Raw genomic sequence first — 20964 nt, 5'->3', positions numbered from 1 at the left:
CTTTAGCATTCGCACTGCATGAATACATGTTCTTGCTGTAAACTCTGTCCTTGCAGATTCTCTCATAGGCTCTTCATTTTCTTGGAGGTGACTGAGGGCTGTTGAACGTCAATGGCAGTAGGACAGCCTGGAAGTTAACAGGGTCAATGGGATATGGAAAAGGGGAGAAACTTGCTTAGACACCAGTCATTGCTTCTGTTTGATAGCCTGCTGAAGCATCTAGTTACTGAAAATATGTATTATCTAAGGAGAGAAGGCACTGAATTGTCTGTCCTCTCTGGAGAAGTAAATGGCGTGTTGCATTCAAGATAACATTTTACCATTGTTGTTCTGAGTGGCTCAAGTCAACAGACCAACTAGAAATCTTCTGGCAGAGTATCTGGAATAAGTGTCAAAACTTGCCGTGGTGTCAGCAGATATTAGTAGTGTGGCACTCAGCTTTGTCTTTTAATACTTTGGAAAAAAAAATCAGGATCACTGGACTATCAAACAGCTGTGATTTGAGTCCATGTTACATTCTGTCAAATAAAATTTGTAATGTTTGTATCTTATCATGACCATTAAAGAACTGTTTAATAAGGCTTTTGATAAATAAATATTGTCTTTGAAGACATTATTGTTGTTCTGAGCAAAAGCCAATTCTGATTCTTACCGCAAAATTATGAGCCTCCCACCTACACAGTATCTGTCCAGCGGATAAAATCAGATTTCTTCACTCAGCATAAGAACTTAAATAGTTTTTTAAAGCACTAAAAATAAAAACTGGAAATAAGAAGCATCAAAGCAGGAAGTAAAAGCAATGTGCTTTATAATATTTGTGATTATGAAAGACATTGTCGCTGGGATTCATGTCTTATAGGAGAACATTGTTAGGATGATCTTACTGGCACTGCATGTTTTCCGCATAATTTGAATGCTTACAGTTGGTCATAAAATGTTACAAAATATTCTTGCATCCCTCACACCTCACATCCAAGAACAGGTGTTCTCTCTTACATGTAATGAATCTGAACTGAGCCTCCTATTTCTAACCTTCTGAAGCTTTGTGAGATCCTCTGTGAGGTTCTGGATTTCTGGCTTGGGCTGTTTCTCTACTTAAACTGCTGATTGTACCTTCAGTTTAAAGTGTCCAGGGAAAACTCTAGAGAGTAATAAAGCTATGCAAGTATCCTCATATCTTAAAAGTTGCTTTCTTTGTGCTGCGGTCTGAGAATTTATAGCTTTACTGTGATTATTTCAATTCACTTACTAATGCAAGGAAGAAAACATTAAATTAGAAGAGATGACAGAAAAGTGCTTATATTCTTTTCATGTCTGATGACTGTTGGCTTGAGTTTTTCTGGCTACAGTGGAGTTGGATAATAAAATAAATTGGGCCACAGTGATTGCAGTTCTGCCTGTTCTGTTCTCTGTGTAGTGTGATTTGGCAGGACTTGCTTATTTCGTCCAGCATCTGGTGACATCACAAGGTCAGTGCACATCATTACCAGAACATTAAAATAGAAAATAGATTTGGTGGTGTTTCTTTTCTAAAAGTTCTTCAGTAAACTGAAATGGTCAAAATGCCAAAAGAAAGCCTCTTGTCTGAAACTCTTTCTGACATGCCCGTTTTCACAAAGTAGGGTCATTCTGACTTTGAATTAGTTTTTTGATACACATTAGGCTGTGGGAACTGCAAAGCTTTGTTTCTAAAAATAATTTAAAAGCATACACGTTTTATGTCTTTAGTTTCATTTAAGTAATAACCAGTGGAAACCAACTTTTACATTGCTTTATAATCCTTTGTGGATTTTTTTTTTTTTTGGGGGGGGGATATCTAATTAGATATCAAAAGCATTTGCTGGAAAAGGAAAAGTCAGCCTACTAGTCAGATGGAGAGGCATGCACGTTCTTCTGCAATAAATTTGTAGCTCTAAGGGCCTTTATTAGTGAGAAACCGTATATGCCGTAGATTAATGCCTGGTGTTATTCCATTGGTTCAGTTTAACCCATGCATTAGAGAACCACACTTTGGCTTCAGTATGTTCTACGCTAGGTTATCCACTCTTTCAGTAAATCTGTTTATAAATCTGCTTTGGTCTGCAGCACCCTCCCAAACTAAAAGTATTCCAAGTAGCTGATGATAAGCCATATTTTAGTCTATGAGATACCCTTTTCCATTGCTCGTTTCTTGATCTTTCTTCCAGTCAAACCTCTGGTTCAATGTCTTACACCCTGCCAGGAAAAAAAAAAAAAAGGAGAATGGAGAAGAGATGGTCTTTTAGCCTAGCTGACGTGAAACACCTGTTTCACAAAGGAATACAATTGTATATTTGCTGCCAAGACACCATATGCTGATTGCTTGACTTAGGGTGAAATGGAAGAAAAAACTAGTGAGAGCCTGCAGTGCAGATTTCAGAGGTATTTTTGTTCTTCTCACTGTTTTCTCTTTATCTTTTCTTCTGATGGGGCTTTCTCCTTCATGCTATGACAAATTTTTGGCAATGGTTTTGAATACAGATGCAGACAAGTCCTCACGCAATTGTAAGCCTCTGGATTTCTGGGTAATAGTTTTGGGCAGTAGCATAATTTACAGTGCATGGTCTGCAGGTGAATTCAACCTCCCACGTAAACTTGTTTCCCAGGTTGATTCAGAAGATAAAAACTACTTGCTTTGCATTTTAGTGACCAGACACTGCATATTTGAGTGTGTCCCTCAGGTTGCTGCAATTCTACTCTTCATGCTGTTGTATTACAAAAAGGCAGAAAGACTGAAACAGGTTAATAGCTTATAGAATGGACACAGCATATATATGTATGGACAGGTAACAGATTATATTCTCAGTCCTGATGCAGCAGAAGCTTTATACCCCTAAATTCTCCTCTGTTAGACATTATTTTTTGATCTATGTGAAGAAAATAAACAGGTGTCACTTGGCTTTCATCCTTCTTATGTGTATGTGCTTTGCAGACTTTAGCAGTGTTAGATTAGCATGTGTATAGTTTGGCCTACCCGTACATATTTCAGAAGGATTTTTGCTTTCACTGCTTGCTCACTGTTCTACCTTCCTAAGAGTCTTTTACTTTTGTGCAGCACAAAATTGGTGGCACAAATATTGTGAAGTGCTGAAGCTGGTACAAATACGGACAATACAGACAAATACTAATAAGGGTGAAGTCAAAATAATTAAATAACTTTAGAGTAAAAACTGGGTTTTTCCAGGTTGAGCATTATTGCTGAGTGGAGAAACCTCCACTGCATGTAATTTTCAAAAAAAACCAAGACCAACCAACCAAAAAAACCCCAACCAACCAACCAACCAAAAAAAATTCTGGAGCTATTTGTGTACTATTCACCAAGTTAAGGACAGAGAGAGATGTTTTCTTACAAATGCTGGCGAATATTCAGTCAGCAAGACTGAATTCAGGTATGGAATGAGAACATATTAAGGAATTATTAGTTAAATAGAGTTTCCTAACTAGTAATTCAACCACTTCTACAGAAATAGTCAAGAAAACAGGACTCTCTGTGGATGTAGCATTGTCCTGACCTAGTAAAGAAAACTGTTTGTTGTATGTACCACAGACCTATTTCCAGTTCTAAGACAGTGTATAGTACAATTCGATTATTTATTTTTTTTTATGACACTAAAATAGATCTCTGAAGTATGTCTTGGTATTTACTCTGTTTTACATTAAATCACCAGAAGTGCTGTGGGATTTTATTCATTATTTAAAATGCATTGGTTGAAAGTTGCCATATAAATTGAAGGTATGCTATAAGATGGGAAATAAGGGATGGTAAACTTAGTACCTTTAGAAGGTAAAGCATTCTGTTCACTTTATTAGTTGAGGAAGGATAAGATAAGTTAGAAAAATGAGTCTAGTAAATCAAAAGTGAATTTCAGTGCAAGTGTCCATCATAAATAAGCAAGAGTATGCCAGGTTTGGGGTTTTAAGGTTTTTTTTGTCCGGCATTTTCATTCCCCATTTAATCGATTCATAAATCAATTAATTACTGTCACGAGACCTGAGGGCAGCAGGAAATTGGGTTCAAATTAAAAAGAAAAGGAGGCAATTTGTTTTAAGATTGAAAGTTGAATGTTCAATCGAAGTTTAATCAGAAGTGACCCATTATTTGAAAAGTGGAACATTATTGTCTTTCTAATTTCACAGAATGCTTCATTAAATGAGTATTGAAAAGATCAGGTTAACTGGTCATTCCAAAAGGAAGATGAGACAAAGGGGGGGTTTGGGGGCCCGCTTCCAAATACACATTATGCTTGTTCATTTCTCTTCTGAAGAGCTCATAGAGAAGCCAAATCGTTACACTGGGAATTCAAGGGTTATTGGTGTGGTCCTTTCTAGATTGCACAGACTGTATGATAAAAACACAGTTTCAGATCAGAAGAGCAATTATTCTTAATCCATTTGGATATCTGTGTACCTAAAAACAATTTACAAAAGGCAGTAAACAGCAAGGAGAAAAATTTTAAAGTTGGGCCTCCCAAATTTTAGGGTGTCTCACAGTGGTCTGACCTTGAAAAAGTTTTTCCATAACAGTATCATCTTGAGAGCATTCAGCTGCACAATATGTAGAAAACACTGCCCATTGTACACAGTGAGGGTGATACTAGTGCCTGACTAGAAGGCAGATGAATTTTGTTTAGGAATTGAAGTTTGGGAGAGTACAAGGACAGTAACTATAGCTGTGACTTCTACTGTGGGTGAAAAACATAAAGGAGTAATAAAGTTGGTTTTAGTGCTCTTTGGATTAGCTTGTAGGCTTTTTTTAGTGTGTATTTACTAGAAATTTGCTTAGCACATTGTTGTTAAAAAAAAAATAAAAAAACCAAACCAACACTCGCTATTGTGGGCTTGCTGAAAGAATAAATGATGAGTCTGATTCAGTTTCTCACTGTTGGAAAGTGTTGCTCTTGCTGTTAAATGCTGAGAGGTACTCTTGAAACATCATCTAGACTCATATCTAGCCCTGGGATAAAGGGTGGGCTTCTGTTACTTGGAAAGTTCATGCAGCTTTCTCTGATGAGCATGGTGCTTGAAAAAAGGCAAGAGAAACAGAACGTGTTTGCCTTTCTAGTAGTTCTTTATGGAGGTCTCTTTTATGAAAAAAATAAAAAGGAATAAAAAGGAACAACTGTTCTAAACATTTCCCTTTACAAGTGCAGGGCAAGATATTTCAGACAGTAATCCTGGATTAACTGTTTGCAAGTATTATCTGTCAGTACACACACAGAGAATAATAAATGTTATCTATACATATGTACAAATATATAAATTGGTAGGTTTTTGTTTTGTTTTGTTTTGTTTTTATTTCATGTGCACTCCATAGGAAAGGCTTTGTTTTCTGGGCAGAAAGCTTGATGATGCAAAAATACTCAAGTCTGCTAAAAGCAGTGATTCTCCTTTTTGAGATCTTAGCAAGCAGGGTCTTGATTCCATCATGAGCAAAATGACTTGCCACTTGTGATGGCAAAATGCGTTTTGATTTATTTTCTAATTGTTGCTCACTTGTTTTGTGTTTCTTTAAAAGGCAGCGGGTGAGGCAGTAGCAAAGGCTGCCTCTTTACCTTGCCCAGCTGCTGTGGTCTCGACTAAATTGGAAGCCTTTGGAAGGAGAGTTGATTGCTCACCGGCTTTCAGAGAAGGAACATACTGATCTGGGAGAGTTTTCTAGAGCATAGATGTGGCAAATAAAAGAGAGAGCAGCTGGGCTGCTGTGAGAGGGGGACAGTAATAAAAATCAAAAAGACCCCTAAACCTTTCAATACAGAAGGGACCGATGAGAAGAGCAGAGAGCATATTCCTAGTCTGACCACAAGACACATATGGAAAAGAACCCCTCTTTTCCCGGGGATCCTAGCAGGGGCGGCACTGAGGTTGTTGCTGAGTGAAAGTTGCTGAAGGGCTGCTGGGCTGAGGAAGAACCTAAACTCCTCGTGCAAAGAAACAACAGGCAGAAGTTATTTACAAATTATTTTTTATTTTGTTTTGCTTTGCTTTTTAATGAAGGCTGCTGTCCTGGATTTAGTTCTTGTAAAACCTAGTTTTAAAGAAAAATAAAGTTTGTTTTTTTAAGTGTTTGCTTCCAGGAAGATACCAGGACTGATCCACGTCAAAGCTCTCGCTGACTTGGGGTTAAGACACACCATTCACTTGTGTAATTCAAACACTTAGGACCTGGTATTTCTTTCCATTTAAGTTGTGTAAGAGTACCAAGACCACCTCCACGAAGGCACCTAAATTAAGAGAAGGGGTATGAATGTGTACTTTCACTGTTTGTATCTCTCACTGTTGAATGCAAGGTGAGTGTAGGACAACTAGAATCCTAACCTGGGCTCTGTGGGTGTGTATCTAGAGTACGGTGGGATAAAAGCTGGTTAAATGGTGTTTCCCTGCTTTACAGGCATCTGATCCATCAAGTTTTAGATTCCAGAGAAAGAATATTTGTCTAGATGGAGTGATAATCTGATCTTGCGTAGCAAATCTAATTCCCTTCACTGACTCTCAGTAAGGTACTCAAGAATGAATATAAATAATGTAATTCTTTTTAAGTTATTGATTACAATTATGTGAATGATGATGAACAGCATTAGCACCACCGTAGCAGAATGACAGTGTTCCTCAACCTCCCCCTCTTTCCCGGTCAAATGACATGGCTCTGTAAACTAGTGTGCAAACTTAAAACAAAGATGAATAGGTGTTATGAATTAATCTTGAAGTATGCATTTTATCTTCATAATAAATGGCTTTATGCATCGTCTCCCTGAGATCTAAAAAAAAAAAACCAAACAAGTTTTCTGAAGGGAAGAATAACTTTATTTATTATTCTGATACTTCTGTGACAAATTATACAACATAGAGATGCATCACAACACAGAAATTTGTATGAGTCGCTGCTAATTACATTTTATTTTTTTTTTTTTAAGAAGGTGGTGGGAGCTTCCTACCAGAAATAATCTTCTAGAAATGTATGGAAATACTGACAGAATATTGATCATGGAGGCATTAATTTGTAGAAAAAAATTAACAAGCGAACTTTCCAGCAATGTGTAACATACCTTTTTGAGACATACCTTTCACTGAGTTTTCTTGAACGTGTCTATGAGTCGCATCCCACTGTTCAAAGCAGCTTAATTTACCTGTGAATGTACTAGCTCAGGGGGTGGATTGAGCATCTTTTGGGAACTACACTGAAGTTGAGTAGTTTTGAGCACAGCATATTGTCATATCACATCACTGATACGACTATAATTCATTTGTTTCCCACACTTGTTCAGGAAGAGAGCTAACAGTGCTGTGCCCAATTAAGAACTAGCTCTTGGATCCGTATGATGTACTGCATTGTGCAGTACAAACATAATTCTAATTCAGCAGGCGTATATCGGATGCCACCATTTTATCCCCCAGGTGTACATAAGTAAGATACTTCATATTGTTTGTTTCAAGGAACAGGGTAGGGTTTTTTCTCTGCTTCTTCATACCTTCTCCTGTTTGAATTGAAGTTAACAGCTCTTTTAGCTAAATTACTATTTTTCTTCAGTCTGTGTATGGCGTAGAACCCAGCATGTGAAAGAGCAAAGCTCAGTCACATAAGAAGAGGTTGTACAAGCCAGAACAAAGCATCTAAATGGTTCGTCTCTCTCATTTTCTTATCGCTTTCTGAAGTTTAAAACAATAAACCCTACTGAGTGTTTTTAGCAAGTGAAAAGGTAGTGGAGTGCCAACCTCGCAAATCAATCCTGTTAAAGCTCAGATCAGTTTTAATATTTTTCAACTAAAGCTTTATTTGGCCACTGCTCAGCATGCTACCTCTGAATGCAAATAACTTTATGGCTGATGAAGAATGTGTTGAGCATCATTACCAGGTTTACTGCCCCTGAAAAGGGGCTTCACTTCTTGTGAGTACAGAGTATGAGTCTTTTTTTGGAGAATAAGGACAGAAGTTATTGAAGATCAGTATATATTAGGAGGAGGAAACTGAAGAAATATTACTCTACTAGACACGGGAAGCTAGTATTTGAAAAGGGCATGTTTCCAGAATACTGTCAATATTGCCTCACAGTCTGGGAAATAATCTAAACCGGAAAAATTATTCATCTTAAATACAGGACCATGGGCTTCTGTGAATTTTATTTGGAATTCAATCTGAAAAGGCTCTAGATATTTTTCAAAATTATCTTCATAGAGATGTAATCATAGTATAATGTCATGATGATTTAGGCATTTCTGAGCCACGGATATTGTCAGCTTCTTATTGCAGCTGGTACTATTTTATATGTCAATTCATAGAACGTCAAAATTGCACTCAGAATTGGGGTACTCTCTTTATTGGGTCCTATGTAAAGCTCCAGCACTAGCATACATAAAATGTTATGATTATGAATCGGTAAAATATATTCATTTCATGAGTCACACTTCTCTACTTAACCTTTCTTAATGGATACGGTTTTTTATATTCTTATTATGTCCCTGTCCAGAAAGAAACAGTGGTGTTAAGACATACGCAAAATGTTAGTTCTAGGACTAGCCTAACTTAACCTGAAACTGGATACTTCCCTAGAGATTCTGCCAGAGCTGTCAAATGAAGGACAAGACTAGTTTCCCAGCACTTAGATACAAAGACATGCTACAAGGAAGTATGTTAACGAGAAGCTTGTAGTCCCTCTGCAGTCCGCAATCGATCCCCCTGGTAAGCCTGTATGTGATTCTACGTGGCGCACTGTGCATTGTACACTACATACAAAAATGCAACAAAGGACCTTAGGATATTCTAGCTAAACACAGTAATATATTTAGGTGCTTGCATCCAAAATTAAAATCGAAACTCAGAATAAGATTTGTGGATAAGGAAAGATTTAGGCCTTCCAAAAGGAGATACAAAATATTATGATGCTGAACTTAGTTGCCTAGAGGCAGAGGGCTTGAGGTGAAGTTTTGTTCCTCTTCAGGATGTAGCTAAATGCAGTGGATACATCTGTGATTATTTGTGGATCTGATTTCACTCTGAAGAGAACGTTTGAAAGAACTGCTCATAGCTAGTACTGTTTAGAATGGCGTGATGCTCATGCACTGTCACATCCTCCTGCTGATCTCTGAAATAACTTTGGCCATAGCTTCTGTGCTTTTGTACTGAACTCATTGCTGTTGGTGAACAGTGACTGTATTCAAAGTACACGTACCAAATCGAGCATGTCACTCCATCAGGGTGCACCTCTACACCTATTTTTATATCATGTGGGGATTAGATGGGCACTAGGTCCGTAGCTTTTTGATAGGGGCAGTTCAGGTATGCCTAGAGAGCAAAACTAGAGGCACACCACAAAAGCCGGGATAATTGTAGATTATATGTTTCAGGAGTTATAGGGTGTAAAGAAAGATTTTTCTTTTCAGGTTAGTTTCTGGGTTATTATACCAGGTTCAGGAACATAGGTTTAAAATTATTCCCGTTTTAGGCATCTGTGCTTGGGGTTTTGTTTGTATTGTTTTGCTTTTTCAGTCTACACCTGGGTATCAGGTTTTTTGTTTTCTTGTGACAACAAATATGCAATCTAACTTCTTGCTTTCTTACAGTACAAGAAGAGGCGAACATCTTGTACAAATAATATATTAAGATTGTCTGGTCTTAAAAAGAGTGGTCAACCTAAAGGGCATAATTCTAGGGTATTGACCAAAACCCCATATTATGTAGATGGTACTACTATATACAGAAATAGGATGGTTGCAGAAGACAAAAGTATATTCTTTGATTATTGTGTTTACATTTCTTCTGAACACTAAATCCTAATGTATTTAATAAAATGTCTGATTGTTGCCTAGCTCAAAATGAAATCTCTGTGGATATTTTTTCTCCCTTTAGGTAAATTTTTTAGCTGCTTTGGGAAGCATAATTACAAAGACAACTGCCATTCCAGGAATAAAGTCATATGACTTAGGGGTTTTTTGACTCTTTCAGGGACTTGGAATCAGTTAATTTAGATCAGTGAAATAAGTTTAATAATGGGCCGAACTTAAGAACAATTTGGAGAGTTTTTCAATCTCTGAACAAAATCCAATAAGCATTTGACGGAGGAAAATCAATGTGGAATCCTAAAAGGCTTCTTATTTCTTTCTTACAGAATTCTAGCTTTCTCTCCGAAGCTCTTTTTCCTGTACATACAACAAAAACTGAAGAGCTGGATCCCTCCTTCAGCCTGCATGAGACCATTGCAAAGGTAACAGAAATGGAGATCTCATTTAGACATACTTTCCTTCATGTAGCCAAATCTGAATTTGTTAATAATTTTGAAAGATAAACTGTTATTTTCCTGTGAATACTTTGAATGTAGTTAAAAGTTGTGGAGTTTTTTCCATTAAGATTCACCTTTGGAATATTCTTTACAGTTAAAATTGTTCAACTTGTGTGATCAAAACACTTTTATGTACAAATGGTTCATTTTATGTGATTCGGTTGTATTTTGCATGGTTCACGTTAAACTCATTGGCACGAGTGCAGGGCATTGAGCCCCACTAGATGGCAGGAAGTAGCAAGTTTGCTGTCAACGTTGTCAATGAAGAGGGCTCTCTGAGGGCACCTTCATATGCACAGATACTTGGTTTTATGAATTGTCACAGTGATGCTCACATGGGAGGAAGGGGTAGCTATCCCATGATTCTGGAAAATGCTCTACAGAGGGGACGCTCCCAAAGTTAATGTGTTCTGACTCTCCTCTTGTCATTCCAATATAATATTCCCTCCATGTTTTTTATTAATACAATCAAAATTACTCCTTGATCTAAAGTGTTCTTTCTTCACTCTGGCCACTCAGCAATACCTATTTCTACAGAGACATGACTACAAATGAGTCCAACTTAATGGGTTTGTACAATTCTTATAATTGCGTTTCTTATAAACCAGAGCTACGTAGACCTCACAAACTGATTTCTTTGTTTATTTGGAGTTACTTCTTTTGGAAAAGCAGCTGCTGTTGAAACATTTCTTCTGGCAACAACAAAAATAAATTCACAAAGATCAGCAATGTGCAGATTTAGCATGTAGATGGATCAGCATCTTTGGCAAAATAGACAGTGAATGATCTTGGGGGTTTTAGGAGGCATTTTGTTTGTTTGCTTGCTTGCTTGGCTTCTTTTTTTTTTTTTTTATAAAAAAAAAGAAGCACATATTCCTAGAGATAGTTTTGAAGCTTGGCAGAGTCTGACAGTTAAGGAACAATCACAAGACAGGAGTCTTCTCTGAAGCCCTTTCAGTGGGATTGATGGGTTTTAAGACATCCTTGATGCCAAAGCGACTGAAAAGATTCACCAGATTTTTTCACAAAGTCTGAGGGAAGTAGGTATGTGATTATTTACTGCGTAATTAATTTGTGATTAGTGTGTGATGGGCCATGTGTAATCTGAATAATCTGTATCTTAGTATTTGCTGACTAACACTGAAAATTATTTAATAGATAGTTGACTTGAAGCATTTTGATCTTGTTTAAATCGTTACAAATGATTTTAAGTAGGTTCATTGAGCATTACAATTTTCTTTGATAGAACTTGATGAAGATTGCACTAGGATACATCTATATTTCCAGTTTGCTTTTCAGACTGTAGCCCAGAATGCCTTTATAAAGATGAATGGTATATGCAGCAGTGGAGTGAGATCCTCAGCTGGTAATTTTGTCATCTTTAGCTTAGCTTAATTGATCTTAAAGTGGTTTCTGAATAGCTTGAAAAGCAAGAGTTTTCTAAATTTCATCTGTTGTTTAGTCTTTTTTATAGTTAGATAACCGTGTTGTTACCTCTTGGTTCCCTCCACTCCCCACCTCAAACTTTTTCTCAGAGTAACTAAGCCAGCCATAGTCTTCCCTTTCTCCTGCAAGACGGGCTTTCCTTTGCCCCTCCTTTGTTCTAGTGTTTGTCATTTCTTCCGATTTGAAAGCATTTTCTTTGGGTGAATGTCCAGAAATGTATGCAGTATTTTATATAAGGCCTTAATATGGCTGTGTGGTAACATTTATCCAGCTTCATACGGGAGGTGATGTCATATCACCATTTCCTTGGTAAGATCTTCTTTCAGCCCTACATTTGATTCTGGTGGCTGCGTGTTAGTGCAGACAGGCTGCTGCCTATATAGTCTGAATTCTAAAGTCATCTTATTTTAAAAATGTGCTTTTTTAAAACTGACACTGGTTTCCATGCTTTGGGCAACCTAGAAGGTTGCTGGGGCTGTGGTGGTGGTTTTTCCTATCTCCATTATCAAAACTCTAAATATGTCCTCTCTGTACTGCACGCATATCAGTTCTCAATGTGAGCCCTTTAAGGGGTAAAAAGCTTAATGAAGTTTTATTTCTTTGGAAAAAAAAAAAAAAAAACCACAAACATATCAGTTTAGATTCCATGAAAGCATCTATAATTACTAAAAGAAAGGAAATTCGAGTCATATGGAGATACAAATCTTTTAAACAATACCTATTCTACACTATTCCAGTGTTGATCAGTTATCCACAGTCAGTCTATGAGTGTTAGAAGAATTCCACGTGTTATACTGTGCACATGATACATGATGCTTGCTGCTTCGACAACGTCTTGGTCTAGTAAAAAGTGGATTATTATTAAATTTTTTTTTTGCATTTATCTGTTACTGTATATCTCTGGTTGTCTTTGAGCTAGTATATTAAAAATAAATAAAATACGTTTTTATTTGAGTGAAAGAGAGAAGTGGATAAAAATACAGAAACGTTATATATCCTGAAATACCATTTCATCTTATATCTTTGAAAAAAGAGTTTTCTTGACTTTTATAAGCAAGCTGAAAGGAAAAACACCTTTTATTTGGACTTCTAATTTGCAAAACCGAGCTGTATTCATGAGACTACAGAAATTCTGATGCAATCCTCTGAACACCTTGGAAACCTTACAGTTTGAGTGATCAAGACTTAGTTTCTTACTAAAGTCTTTAAAGTAAAAATATTACTTGGATATGGGACTTAAAGGAAATGCTATAATTTATTTAGTTAACTAAGCACTCTTAATGCTATTCCTCAACCTGAACTCTTCATATTTTCATTGTGGTACTCTGAATAGAGGAGACCAAGTTATATCTTCAAAAGATTAGAAATCTCTAGCTTTATAATAATTTACTTATTTTTGCAAAAATAATCCATAGTGAGAAGTTAGCTTGCAGTTAGAATTTACACTCCTTAGTCGGAAGTGAATGCTCCTCAACAGGTACATGCCAACTGACTGTATGGTCCATTGCAATTGCAAGTAAAACAGGTATCATAACTGCTTCAGAAATTTTAAACTTCTAATTTCAAAGACTTTTCACACAAAGCTGTTTTTTATGATAAAATAAATTAAATATTTGAATATAATAAATTCAACATTTAACAATTTTCATTGGCTTTTTTCCTCAGAAATGGCTTATGAAAATATTTGAAACTATCTTTTTATTCATATTTGGGACCAAACATATTTTTATTAATCTTAAAATTTTTCACACAATGAAAATGACGTATTCCAACCAGTGGTATTCAGATACATATCTGATTATTTTACCACTATTTATCCAAATATCAAATATTCAAATCCTTGTTTACAGAACTAGAGTAGTACAAAACACTGTTAACCAGCTATAATGGCTTTGAGGACTATGAAAACCTTTGTCATGTATCACGTTTTCCATGATATTAGATTATAGAAGTTCAAACTGCAGGAAATTCACGTTGAGGAAAGACCTGTGAGGTTTTGGAGATACAAATCTTGGAAATAAAATCCAAAAGATTGTAGGTCTTTAGTTGATAGCTTATTGTTAAGCAGCATTCTGCCATATCTGAACTAAAGATTCTGTGATCGTGAGAGGCCTCGTACAAGCTAAGGCCTGGAGCCTGGAAATAATACGCTGCGTTCGTATGTTAATGTAATTCCTTCTATTTCAATGATTGCTAATTTGGCTATGGAATCCATGTTCAAAAAATAATTCATTTTTAACAATAATTTTTGCTTCCATTAATAACCCTTGTATTTTGTTTCCTTTGAAAAATCTTAATGGCCAAATAGGCTGCTTAAAAAGGCAAAAAATTGTGAAGTTTCATACCACTAAAAAAATCCATTTTCCGTATGTAGAAGCATATATTTTACAGCTGCTTACGTGAGACACACTGTGTTTAAAATTACAATCTCAGTTCCTTTAGTGACCAGCTGAGACCTGATCGGAATGATATTGGAACGTGCACAGTAATTGGTATTTTTGAGACACAGTTGGTATATATTTCTTGAAGCTATACTTACTTTATCATATCAAATTGAGGTTTGGAAACAGAAAATGTTGAATTCGGTGCAGGAAGGCATACTGGTGCTGGACAGCGGTTGTTGTAAAAGTTGACTTTACTAAATCGAGATTTATTCACTCAGACCTAGTACCAAAGATGTTACAGAGTTGAGATATCTGGAGAAAAAATCGAAATATCTGAAAACAGCAAGTTTTATGAAGTAATATCTATCACCAAATTTCTCGTGTATTGATGGTTTTATAGTGAAGGAGAGTTTGCCCTGGTTTGTGTCTTTTTTGTATATTCAAGAGTATTAGAATCATAGAATCATAGAATGGTTTGGGTTGGAAGTGACCTTAAAGCTTATCTAGTTCCAACCCCCCTGCCGTGGGCAGGGACACCTCCCACCAGCCCAGGTTGCTCCAAGCCCCGTCCAACCTGGCCTTGAACACCTCCAGGGATGGGGCAGCCACAACAGTGCTCAAATATTGTGGGACGCAGGTCAAGAAGTTCACAAAGAATGAGTATCTTTCAGTCATGGTAGCAGTGGTGTGCTTAGTGTTCAATTTGATGAAACTCATTTGCCAGTGCATATCCCTTGCAGTGGGCTTTGCTTATACGGCCGCTGAAGATGGTGGAAAAGCTTATGCTGGTTTTGGTGGGAAATTATTTAAGGCTCTTCATCTTTCTGAGGGAAATAGGGCTTTAATGATTTTTTTTTTTTCTGTGTGAATTGCTTAATACTAAGTAACAATGGAAAATTTTCAATATAAATTTTTATGTGAGGTCCTCAAACCAGGACAATTTGGTATAAGAAAAATAATCAGCTAATGGTGGCTTGTGCTCTCTGAAGACAGTAGTTACTTTAATTTCATGAACACTTTGAAAAGGAGGAGATTGCTGAATGTGGCAGGTAAAATGAATGAGAATTGTGGAAATGTGGAGCTATTAAGGAGGTAGATCTGTAATCTGAGTGCTTACAAGATCTGATTTGTCAGAACACTTGTCAGATCAATTTATCTTCGATCTTGGCACTTTAAAGGTGGATTTAGGGTAGGTTGCTGCAAGGCCCAGGCTGATGTGAAAGATTCAAAGAAGAAACAGAAATATGTAGGCTTCCTAGTGGTGAAGAACCAAGACATTCATCACAGTAGAGTGTTAGAGTACAAAATTTAGTGATATCTTGAGAGTTGCAGACCTTGTAATTTCAAGTACATTTTGTAGTACATATATCAAGTATTAAAATGGAGAAATGTGTGCCTGTGTGGCAAAGAATGGATTTTCCCACCAGACCGGAAGAAATCAGGTGAAACTCCATTGTTATCAAATGCATACTCAGAAAAGTATGTGCTAGTTTTCAGTAAGTTTCATCAGTGTTATTCAGCACAGTGTTTCATGGTAACTAGTCAATTGGAGTTACTAACCAGTTTGAAAATACTTTTGTGTTATGAGGTGTGCTCACTAGAGTAGCCCAATAAGAATGGGATTATGCAGTTCTAAAAGCTTTAATGGCAGTCCCCCAACAGGGAGTGCCACTGGAGCCACTTACCCCGTATCAGCCATGGAATAATAATAATCTTTTATTGATTTTTTACTTTGGCAGGCACCAAAGTGTTGAAAGGTATTCCAGAAGTGGCATAATTGGTTTTATGATGAGTTATAGGTGCTGACAGACAACTCTTGAGAAAATTATTAGCGATGCTGATTATTCTACACTTCAATTATGGAGCTGCATAAAGTAGAACTAACTACTATAATGTAATTAACTTCTAAACATTAAATAAAACAGTAATAAGGAGGAATGTTTCCATTTCTAGGGGAAATAAGGGGGTTTTGTGTAACATATGGTAGTATTTCCACTTTTAAAAAAATATAAACGCTTCCAATAAGATGAAAGGCAGATTCTTTTCTTGAAGCAAATGGAATGAAAAGTACTGGACTTGCAGGACTGTTGGTAAATGAAATTCACATTTTGACCACAGATAAGGTGCGGCATAAGAATGTTGCTTTGAGGAATTCTCTAACAGGATCATACTGTTCTGTTCCTTTGAAGCACGGGAGGGATATATATTCCCATTTAGCCATTGTCTAGTCCCATTAATTCTCTAATACCAGAATGGGGAATACCCATTCATCTGGACAATGAAATGATATCCATAACTTTGGTAGTTCCTTTTTATGTAATCTCCCTAAAAATCAAAATCTGTGGTTTGGTGCGTGCTACCTCCGCTAAATATTTTTATCTGACATGTCTTTTCCAATCTAGGTGATTCTTTGATCTTCCTGTATGGTATCTGCGAATGAGCTCTTTTTCTGTATGCAAAAGGTAAAAGTAACTATGGAGATATAGATGTAACTGATTTGAGACTGCCATGAATTATTGCAATATTAAATTTATGAAACATAAGATAATACAACATATCTAAATTAACATAAAGGTGGTAAACCCTTACAATCCCCAAGACTGAGAGTGCAGATTTTGAATCAGTAGAATAATACTGTGAAGAACAGTATTAATGCTGTTTCCTGCCAGAGTTCAAAATCAAAACAAAATCTCATCGTAGTCAACCAGCTTGAAATTTCTTTGCATTTCATTGAGGCATCTGTTGTAGTTTTGGCAGGGATGCAATCCCTGTAATATCAAATGGAAGCACTTTCACAAACCATCTACAGCGCCTCTATGTTACAAAGTTTTACCAGAAACATTTCTGCCAGCACATTATTACTGGCATAGCTGTTTCAGCAGAGTACATTCACATTCATCTGGTGTTCCCACTGCAACGTGCCCTTTTTGGTATCCCAGTGGCCTCTGCATCAAGGCAGCTGTACATGTGGATTTCCATTGATGCATCTTCCTTTTACATTTAAAAATTTTCTGTGTAGAACTAGAGAATTTGGCAGAGTTGTTTAAGATTTCCAAACAGCAGAGACAGTATATTACTCCAGGCAGAGTTACAGCACTTACAGCGTTAAAGTGCTTGCGTGGTGCATGCGGAACGAATCTGAAATATTTGGAAAGCAAAAGTCTGATGCACCCAAGTATATTGAATATCCAGGCCAAGCCCAGAAAACCCTTAATCCTTGGAAGGCCCAGGCAGATATATGTCAGCCTTCCCCCGCATCCCTGTGTAGTATGCTAACTAGAAATTTTTATGTGCCATGCCAAATCACATCGCGAAAGTGTGGCACTTTGGAGTGTCAATTTTCATAGGTAATTTCTCAGTTAACTTTCCTCAGTGATGTATTTCTTTTGATGTAATTTTTAAAATTCCTGTCTTCAATCGCGTATGCCAGACTTTCACATCATTTCTCAGTCTCTTCATCGTCAAACCTCCAAACACGAGTTCCGCACGACCAACAGAACTGTCATGTCTTTTTAAAGACAAATTATGTTACGATTTCAAAACAAATTATCCAAGCCTCTAGCCAACAAACAGCAATATGGACCAGGGGTAGGTGGCAGAGATGCTGAGTGAAGTTAACGTAACAGAAGCACAGTTCTCAGTGTGTGAAGTGAGAACCAGGCTGGGGGATTTCATTTAATATCCATATTTGAGACAATCTGCTGTTGATACTGAATTTTTAGATGTGGAGTTTGACCTTGTTTTGAAGATAATCAGAATTGTCTGCCGTATCATTTGGATGCTGTCACACACAAAAGCAGCTGTATGGGTTTTTTTGCCTGAGAATTTGCAGGATGTCTTGGAGCATCTCTTGATTTTTCTGTTTGTCCTCCCACAGCTGGCAGCAATTCATGATGTTTCAGCAGCTCTCATGTGCCGTAAGGCGACGTAGCAGCGTAGGTGCAGCATAATGACAGATAGTCGCTCTGTAACTTAAATGACTTGCTTTGCTTTTCTGGTCAGCCTCTCATATACTGGTTCTGAGCATCTTACTGGTATTTATGGCTTAATGGTATTTGAGATGTGCAAAGCAGAAGTATATTGTCTGTGATGAGGGTCTGACTGGATTCACACAACAAACTTGCCCGAATTTTTCTGCAAAGCAGCACAGGCATATTTCACAGAAATGGTTTGATTTAGCACATATTCTCTTAAGCACACAAGTGAGAGTTTTTGTTTTACCTTTACCCGTCTTGCATGAAAGAACATATAATGCAGTTCAAGCAGAGGGTAAATACAAACCTGCTGAAAACTCCCTTCTGACAATGTGTATTTTACTCTGTAGCTATTGTCAGCAGCAATAAAAACAAGAGCAAATCTGCTGATATAAACTGGCACTGTAACTTTGGGGATGCTGTATGAATTGTGGTGAACAGAGAAGTAACAGCAATCAGAAAAAAAAACCAACCCAAACCTGTCTGGGGATTTTCTCAGCATTAGATGTGAGAGAGGTGATTTTGCTGCTAAAGACATGAGGTGTTCTGACAGACAGTCATACTGTGTTTGGCCAGACAGCATATTCTCTATCTGCTGTAGCCTAGTTAGGGTAGATATGCTTGGAATTTTTCAGTAGTTCTTTGTTCCTAAAAGCAAGTAGCCTCAAGGACTCTTGCACTTTGTACTTGAACTCTGCTGTGTAAAGACTAGGTAATAAAAATAAGTTGAAATTGCAGAACCCCTGGTAAAAATTTGATGAAGCAGCTGTACCGTCCAACACAACTCCACCCGGTTCAGTCAAGTATTCAAAAACAACCCCATTCCACTACCCCCCTGAAATTTTCCTACTCTTTCCTGCTAACTCCTTCAAAATGGAAGAAGTGTTACAGGACAGAACTAATTCCATTTCCTCCTGTGCCATTTATTCGTGAAGTTGTGGAAAGATGTCAAGACTCGAATATTCCAAGATTGTTTCTGAGCTTCTTTTTGAGTGGCTGGAATTTAATGTTTTCAGCTTAGAGAACTCTGACAACTATGACAATATCAAAATAACCAGGAAACTGTGGCTCCGATAAATAAGAGAAGCTGAATGAACTAGAAAACATCAGTAATGCGGTTTGTGCAGAACCATTGTCATGGATTGTCTGTGTACAGTCCTAACTGTTCAGTTCTCTGACTCTCAGGCGAGAATGAATTCTACATTCCTTAAATCTTTTTGATATTGCAGCAAGACTGTATAGTCTTAAAAAAAGTTAGCATTGGCCTCTGTCAGAGTGTTTCTTAACCAGATTGCTATGTAGAACCACACAGTTCCTGAATTCCTCTTTTAGACCTAAATTTTACTCGGTTTCTCTCAAGATTTGTCTGTCAACTGTCAGTGAAAAAGGAAAAAAAAAAATACTGCATCGTTTTTCAAGCTAGAGTTGCAATTTGAGAGAAGGAAGCAAATACATCTGATCAAACACAGGATAAACATAAGCTCATACATAATGTATCGTTTTAAAACGATAAAACCCAAGGTTGGTGTTGTGTATACATCTTATGGGAGACATTTTTTACTCCAAATTAAAGCAATCTGACTAAGCAAAAGAGGTAAGGTAGAAATGAGAGGAAGCATTATTTAATCCCCACTTTATATATGAGAAAATGAAATACCATGGGTCAAAAATGATACGTACAATAACTGAGCAACTACTTCATCTCCTTACCTGAATTCAGCATTAACTTGTCGAATCTGGTGGTTTGGGTGACACTGTAGACAAAGACTGGGGCATATTTCAAAGCTGAAGCTAGATTTCTGAAGCTGGAATTTATCACGTATTTGGGATTTGCTGGAGTTTCAACTACTGGCTGTGACCAACTGGGCAGTTTTCTACTACGTACTGAAGCCCTGTGAGTGCCTGTGTTAGGGGGAGTTACCCGGCTTGGAAAGAAGTTACTGTGCCTACAGCAACGCCTTCGTTTACAGTACCTTATTTTGGTTATGTTGAGATTTGTAATCTGGCTGCATCTCTAGCTGGTTACTGAGTGCTGCATTAGTGACGGGCTCTCAGCAAAGAAGTCCATGACAGATGTCTTATTTTGTTTGGGGTTTTTTTTCTGCCGGTTGATGATCATGACTGTACAAGGAAGTCACTGCATATTTATTGCACAAGTCAAATGCTTGTTTCCAGTTTGTCCGATACTGGCTTTGTACTGAGTGATTGGAAAATTTATTTTATATCCATTGCTTTTATTTCAAAAATGTAAGTTTTTTATGAGGGATATAGAATAATTGGACATACACATGCAATTTTTAACGAATGTCAACACATTTAGATGTTAATATTCAACCACTGAAATCCAACAGAAAAGAGATCGGAAGCTTGCTACTGTAATAGGTAGGAATATACCTGGGGTTATTTGAATTTTCCCCATATGTTTCCCACTATTCTATTTTTCACACACTTAGTTACCAAATTTATCAGTGTATCATTTTATTAATTCATTCTTCAGCATCAGTACTACCGTAGGCATTTATTATTGGTTAACAAATACTTCATCTGCCAAGGTTTCAATCTTTATTCTTGGCATACATGTACTGACTTTGGTGGCTGTGCAAGGAAGATGATGTGTTTTTCTTTAAACAAGAAACTAACATTCTAGAGGAATAGTTCCTTTGGGTACTCTAAAAGTATCTTGTCTGTTGTATTAGCTCACTGTATTAGCCCTTTTCTGTCTTCAGGTCTTTTGACCAAGATGTCAAATCAGACAATCCTTTCCCCAGAGTGTGCCTCTTAAAACTCTTAAGTTTCTACTAATAATAATGTAGTACTGACTCTTTTTTTTGTTTAACATAATCCAATTTGCACACAAGTGAACATGAGGTC

The 20964-nt window shown here is 37.0% G+C and overlaps 1 protein-coding gene across 1 annotated transcript in view; it reads left to right on the top strand.

The window, feature by feature from the left end:
• The window catches only part of NAALADL2 (N-acetylated alpha-linked acidic dipeptidase-like 2), a 272257-nt gene that overhangs the window by 197496 nt on the left and 53797 nt on the right, over positions 1 to 20964 (top strand). The window contains exon 10 of the mRNA XM_009895320.1: positions 10119 to 10214. Coding sequence (XP_009893622.1) covers positions 10119 to 10214 — 96 coding nt within the window. The remainder of the gene's footprint in view (positions 1 to 10118; positions 10215 to 20964) is intronic.

Source organism: Charadrius vociferus, unplaced genomic scaffold (genome assembly GCF_000708025.1).
Source record: "Charadrius vociferus isolate BGI_N301 unplaced genomic scaffold, ASM70802v2 scaffold311, whole genome shotgun sequence".
NCBI classification, from domain to species: Eukaryota; Metazoa; Chordata; class Aves; order Charadriiformes; family Charadriidae; genus Charadrius; species Charadrius vociferus.
This window is presented reverse-complemented; position numbering and strand designations above follow the sequence as displayed.